The sequence below is a fragment of the Varroa jacobsoni genome, unplaced genomic scaffold, assembly GCF_002532875.2.
Source record: "Varroa jacobsoni isolate VJ856 unplaced genomic scaffold, vjacob_1.0 scaffold_411, whole genome shotgun sequence".
Taxonomy (NCBI): Eukaryota; Metazoa; Arthropoda; class Arachnida; order Mesostigmata; family Varroidae; genus Varroa; species Varroa jacobsoni.
The window spans coordinates 205,624-212,672 of NW_019213313.1; the positions used below are offsets into that span (position 1 = coordinate 205,624).

Consider the following 7,049-nt stretch of genomic DNA (forward strand, 5'->3'; position numbering starts at 1 on the left):
TATTTATTAACAACGAAATTATTGCATATAGCTATGTCCACGAAGCATTTTTAGTTGACACGCTTGGTGAAAGTATTCTTGATAATTTTATTAATTTAATTTAAGATAATTAATTTATTGGCTATTGTTTCGTCTTGGCTGTTTTTTCCGTGCCTATCTGAAACTATTGCCTAAGCGTTCACTTCAAACAAAGCTCAAAGCTTGATAGAACTCCCATCTAGGTAAAAGTATTCTAGACTACATTTGTTTGATTCTGTAAGTATCTTCGCATGGCAATGTCATGCAGTTTTTTTTGCAAACATAGATAAACATTTCACGTATCGCTTAGTAATAACTTGTTATTTTGGTAAACATGCACTAAAGTTTAACTAGACTAGTACTGGCTGGGTTGGCCGAGTTGGGCCTTTTCCGACACGAGGCTGTTAAGTGTTTTTTCTTTATATTATCGTTGATCACATTGGATGCATTTATAACAGTAAGATAATCTCTAGCACTAATGCTGAATTAATAAAATTTACTCCTTAAATACGTTTGCTAGTTCTTACAGGACATGGCTCGAGAAAGCGTCTATGCCGAAATCGCAGCAGTAATCCCATTGACACCAGCTTTAAGTTTGTAACATTACCACGAGGCAGAGATTGGCTCCTCTAACGTAATGAAGAGCTATAACCAAACTAGGATAAGAAAAGGTTTTCTTGTATGATGCTTTGAAACGTTATTTTTTTCTATTACGATGCACTGCACTATGTCGTGCTAAATCCGGTATATTTTGCAAACTTTTTGTGCCCTTCAAACAACAACCAGTCACCGAATCTTTCAAACTGTAAAATTTTCTAACTGCCCGGACCATCTTCACTATATTCGAGAGGTGCGTATGTATGATTGGCCTGAGAATGCTGGCTGTATGTCTAGCAAGGGCAGATGTTGCCTGCGATATTATTGCTCTTTAGCAGCGATTGTATTGTATCCTTAGGACAGTTTGAATAAATTATAACCTGCATTATCTCCAATGGAAACTATGCCTTATATTTGTGTTCACATAGAAAACGTGTATTAGCTAAGCCAGTTCGAGTAAGGTTATATATTTCGGGTACCTTCTATAGTGGTATTGTCAAAAAAATAAAAAAAAATCACTGAGTGTTTATTTTGAGGTTAAATAGATCCCATCCTGGAATAAATTTTCTCTCTAAAAAAACTTTTCATCTATATGCATTAACATGATTCGTGCAAGCAACCGAATCATCGAACATTATCCAAGCTTCGCTTGTATATAGGTACCACACTGCGGCCTAGTAGTTTAACAAGAAATTTACTCTCCATTGAAATCAATGGGCAGATTCACCAAGCTACTATGAGCCGCTACTTGGGTAAAATACCTACCTCATAAGCGTGGTTTATTCTCGCATATTTTTTAGAAATTATGCGTAGACGACCATTAAAAACTCAGTCTGGACTGGATCGAAATGTCGAAATTTCGTCGGAGGGACGATTATTGGCCCGGGCTGTCCTTACCTATTACCCAGAGCCGACGTTGATCACATTGCAGCTGTTGGTACAGGCGAGCCTTTTATGACGGCCTTCGAAGGCCTGCGCATAAATCACACCTGTGACGTTCTAGTTGTCCGTCCGCTACCAGAAACCGTCTTGACCAATTTTACGGATCAGAGTATGTAGAATTGACGATGAATTCCAAAATTACACAAAATACCCCAAGGTCATGCGACGAACGGTGTGATGACTATTTAATTGTGACTTTATTATGTCGCTTTGCTCTGGCCAGATCTAGGGTTTTTATTGGGGGTTAATGTATCATATATGAGACTAGATAGTAATTATATGTTGGCTAAAATTATTGGACTAAATTAATTATTGGCTTTCAAGTTTATATTGGTGTTTACTTAGAGTACTGTCATAGTAATTGAACAGGCGCCATCGGTGTTGCAAGGAAATGCTTGATCGTTAGCTGGACGTATGGTCACCACCTATATTATCCTGATATACCCGTTATATTGAGGAAATAATATGTGTCCTTATTATATTTCGCATCGAATCTCATGTAGATACCTGACCTGAGACGTTTAGGCAAAGTTGACCTAAACCGCGTAGATAAATTAGCTTTGTCAGTCTAATCGTGCTTACTGTATATTGTATAGGTCTATATAATCCACTAAATAAATAAATAAATATACGCGAACAATAATAATATCGAAACTGCTAACAGGAGTGTTGACAAACTAAAATAAGTACACTACATTCATTTAGCCATAATCAGACTTGTGCTATCAAATAATGCCATGCTAGTTAGCGTCAACATCATGACACCGCCCAAAATAATTAAAAAAAAAACATGATTTGAGTTTCTGTATGCAAATCGACATATTGCACCAACAGATTATATGGCCTCGTTATGTACTTTATCGTATGAATCACTAAGAAAGCTTTATAAGCCTAAGCCGCTGCAAAGTCTTAAAAAAAATTGATGATTTTCTGGATTCATCGAAGAAGCGATCTTGATGCTTTGGCTCATTCTCTTCACCACGTACAGCGTAACATCGCAGATTGGAGCGTCGACGATGTTGAACAATCCGCTAGCGCGTGGATATCAAGTGTGATGCCGCTTAACGTTACCTAGAAGATCGTTATGACCGGAATAAATTATAACATCAATGATACACTGGATATTTTCGATTTTTTCAATGCCAGTCATACTTGGCGAATTTAACTTATACGTTTAACGGTAAATGGTCATATTCCTCGTTTTGTAAATTAACGCTATTTATATTTATCACCTTTGTTCGAATGTGCTGATTAGAGGGATTAGTAAAAACTTCGTAGGGGGTGCGCCTGTGTTGTGATAAAATATTCTTCTACAGCGATAAAGAGATCTATACTCTTGACCGTCATGAATTGTCCTGTAGGTGAAAGAAAGCCTGAGCAAGTCAATCGTGTTCAAGTTCATTTTAGCGGTAGTCCTTGTAGAGAACAGAGAGGCAAGGGCGCTCACAGTCAATGAAGGCTGTACGACGGTCGCAGTCAGTATGAAGTTGTAGACGTTACCTCAAGATATAAGGACACTCTAAACGAGCTACATCCAGTCGGAAACTGATCACTGGCTTGATCTGGTTTTGGGGCCATTTGGAGAAAACCGTGGGATGCGCGCGCTCGGCTTCATAGTTACACAACGTTCAAAAATGTACTCGAGTGGAACAATTGGTTTTCTTGGACGTATTTTTACTTCTCTCATGAGACACATATCCCGCCCTTCTTCGCGAGGCCTCCAACAACTTAATGCCTCAACTTAAGCCTCACATCGTTTATATCTACAGACGCAAATGATACTCAGTTTATCATTCGTCCAAGAGCACACTTTAGAGCGTGTACACGAGATGTTCTTAGGTAGCCTTGGAAGAGCCGAACGTCATCAGCCAAAACTGGCATCCACTGCCAACTTCGTTACCGCCTCAAGAAGTCGAGAACGACCACGTTCTTCAAGTGGAAAATCAGATATTGGAAACCGATTTTAGCAAATGTTCCCAGTTGTAAGATTTTCTTCGCACACAGTGCATATTTTCCATGCCGGTTTTTTCGAAAACTTTTTGATGATAGTGAAAAAAAAAATAGACTCAATGATAAACCCAACCACATATCGATATCGAATCGATGAGTATATGCCTCGCTGCTAACAGAAGGTTAAAATATGTGGTTACTCAAACAAATGACACTAGAAAAAAAACAGCCAGAGATGGAAATAATCAGTACTGTATTAGAAAGATCGTTTTGATTTTGATAACTTTTAGGAAAACGATTTGGTTTCCGCGTCGGTACTTCCTGTACCATTCGCAAAGAGGAAGGGATCCTATATTAATTACTAAAACATATGAGATAACTTAATTCTACGATTCTTATTTTGATCTTAAAAAAACTGGCACTCTTTGATGAAAACATTTGGCTGGTAACTAATATATTTCATCCTGGATCATTCCATTGGTAATCGGCGGGCAAGGGTCACACACCAGTGCAGTTTATCTCGAGCAGCTTCGGCCAGAAACCGAATTATTCTATAAGCGCCTAAAGGGTAACGATGTATTATTAACAGCTTACAGTTCGCAGTACAACAAGCAGAACATACACGTCTGAATACGACTATTCGTAAAAAACACCATAATGAAAATATACAAGTTTATAAATCGCCTACATTTCCAAAAGGAAAAGGCCACTTACGTATACGTATAAATGGCAAAAATTTACGTAATTTATAAAGTACGTAATTTTATTATTGTTCATATGTCATTGCATATATAGTAATATATTATGAAAGCTTTTAGCGCCGGAGCGATTCCGCATCCGGCAATGGGGACCATATGACATATTGATGCATGTAAGTTCGTACTGCCAGAACCTTATTGTTGTATATAAAATAGGTATGCTTAGATAACCTTTGATTGAATTAATGGATACATTTCTTGACGTTTCTCAAGATGATAACGAGCTTTCATTTCGCTTGTTCATACCTATGATACCAGACACAAAAGAATCTAAATAAATATTACAGACAGCATTGTTTCTCATTCACACTACAACGCATTAAACAGCACACATTAGAGAATACATTCACGTAGACTGCGTGTACGTTTAATCGCCTATTCAGTTAGGCCCAACATCTAGCATGCCCCAAGTAAAAAGGTATACATAAGAAGTTGCCCTGATCACTCGACGTTACGCTCTTTAAACACGCACGTAGGGAGAGATATTTGCAGTATTTGATCATAACAAGGCTCTATAGTATTAAGGCTAACCTCAATACAATAAAGCCCGTATCAACCTGTTCAAAACATCGGTGGTGAGCTATTAGAGATATTGCGTGGCTAATGTAATGGACCCTTGGTCGCTATTATGCCACAGTCGTCTTTTCCTACCAGAGGGTCGAATTATCCAACACAACGTTGGCCGTCAGCAGCGACTAGAACTACTAAAATTATGTAGACGCACGTTGGCATACGTTATATAAGGTATCCACCGTAATTATTATTTAGTTTGACAACCGTATTGATTTAGGCTTTAAAAAAAAATAATATTTTGTCACGGTCTTTTTAACCACTTATAACGAATGTCTAGTAAAAGTGAAATAACCTGTAAAATTTTAATCGTTTAGAAAATGAGAATTATCAAGCACGTAAAAACTTAGGCTAGGTTTGCGCCTGGCTTTCTTCGCCTTTTGCTTCTATATTTGACTATATTATATATATTTAATATAATAATTGTCATCTATCTACGCTAATCTTCTTTCTGATTGACTTCATACTAATCTGAACTTTTTGCTGAAGGTTTAAATAGATAATGATGAGACGATACATATAAAATATAGCTCAGGCAAAAATTTGACATGTTCTAGAGAGAATCTCTGACACCGAATTAATGCTCAGCAGAGATATTCGAAAGCGTCAACCTTCGTTTGTACTACCGTATTAAAAGCTCCCTAGCCCAATGCAAGATATCACTTTGGCGGGAAATTTTGAAAATCAGTTGAGCAAATCCATGATGAGCCGTCGAAACGTTTGGGCAATAAATAGACACGCGAAGACAAGGCATAACAATCTGGAACTGATAGTACAATAACAAATAAATAGAATTAAGAAAATAGCAATAATATGAAATATCGATATGGCGATGCTGGCTTATATTGGCGCATACTAACTAGCCAGCTCATACGCAGATGCAGCCATAGAAATATTTGCATACGAGAGCTATTTATCGGACACACTTCGATATCGGTCAAGCCATATAGAAACTATACTCATATCAATAATCTCAGTATCAAATACATTACAAATCAGATCCTCAATAACTTACATCTGCTGTGCGTTCTTTCTTACAAGGCAGCCCTCACAAAGAGCGTTACCCTTTTTTCCACGACTTTGAAGGACTATCTGAGTTTCTATCCTTTTTGATTTGTGTTTCTTTCGATCTGTTGATGCTCCAGCGCTGCTCACGTCAGACATTACTTCCGGTTCGTCTGAATCGACCGGCCATTTACTGATATCATCACCGTTACAGAACAGATGTGGTAAGCTGTCGGCTCCGGAAATTCTCTGTTGACTAAGTTGGCGAGAAGGAAGGAATGAATAATTAGCCCACGGTGAAAAACGTTCTTTTCCTGGCCAAAACACATGAGCAAAGGATGCAGTCGATATATCGGGATACAAGGATACCAGTGGGGCCAAATAAAGAAAAAACATGACAACAAAATAGGAACGGGATAGTTTTGGCAGAAAAAAAGACCTAGTGCCAGCCATCATCCCAACAACTCCTTGTCTATGCATGATATGAAAAATACAGAAAGCTAGCACCAAGAGCCACTTCGGTCATGGAGTCAGAGAATTAGCCGTAGAGGAAGCTGTGTTCAATAGAGTAGATAGGATCAGATCCTCTTTCGCTCGTAATATCTTCATACCCAAAGGAAGAATCAGGTTCCGTTGAGTTATCCATTGTTAAAGTCGACAGTTCAGCAGCCAATGAGTTGTGCCCGATTTGACCAGGGCTTTCGACGACCCTATAATTAACTTCGAACGCATCGTTCTTGTCGAGTTCGTACTCAGTATCGTGCCTTTCAACGATGTCACAGTCACTTTCGATATCCGAATAATGATGTTTTTGACGTAAGTCCTCCTGGAGTGCCTTCGATAGAAGATAACAATTCACATAATAGGCTGGGTTAAATGACTCAATTGCGTCAACGAATTATTAATAAATAGCTAAAAAGGTGTTGTTAACGAAGATTTATCGTAACATAACATTGCGCTGCTTCAATAGTAAAACAGCGTTGGATGGTCTGGAACTTTGAGATGGGGTAGATATGTTAAAAAGAGTCGAAAGGAGTCCTGACAGAGTATATCATTTACGTACCCGAAAGGCATGTAGAAGTTCGCTATATTTGCGCTCACTATTCGCCAGCTCGGAGGTGAGCGCCTGTCGAGCTTCATTAATTTCATCCACGCTGATTTGAAGCGTCTTATTTTCGACAGACTGCGCGCAGATCTGAATGTAAATGT

At 38.4% G+C, this 7,049-nt stretch overlaps 1 protein-coding gene and 1 long non-coding RNA gene across 6 annotated transcripts in view; one reads left to right on the forward strand and one right to left on the reverse strand.

Moving 5' to 3' along the window:
- LOC147753530 (uncharacterized) overlaps positions 1-1,003 on the forward strand; it is a gene marked incomplete in the record, with an annotated part of 19,357 nt that extends 18,354 nt beyond the window's left edge. The window contains 1 exon segment of the long non-coding RNA XR_015310943.1: positions 539-1,003. This is a non-coding gene — a long non-coding RNA (uncharacterized LOC147753530).
- Positions 1,004-1,734: 731 nt separating this feature from the next.
- The window catches only part of LOC111260215 (trafficking kinesin-binding protein 1), an 8,210-nt gene continuing 2,895 nt past the window's right edge, over positions 1,735-7,049 (reverse strand). For 3 of the 5 annotated variants that reach the window (XM_022832800.2, XM_022832799.2, XM_022832798.2), the window contains 4 exons: positions 6,904-7,035; positions 6,452-6,675; positions 5,851-6,096; positions 4,250-5,601 (listed from right to left, as the gene is read on the reverse strand). In XM_022832800.2, the coding sequence (XP_022688535.1) occupies positions 5,520-5,601; positions 5,851-6,096; positions 6,452-6,675; positions 6,904-7,035 (684 nt within the window). In that variant the 3' untranslated portion in view covers positions 4,250-5,519. Of the gene's footprint in view, positions 2,629-4,249; positions 5,602-5,850; positions 6,097-6,451; positions 6,676-6,903; positions 7,036-7,049 lie in introns of those variants that run through there. The other 2 variants (XR_002680186.2, XM_022832801.2) reach the window with 2 other exon arrangements.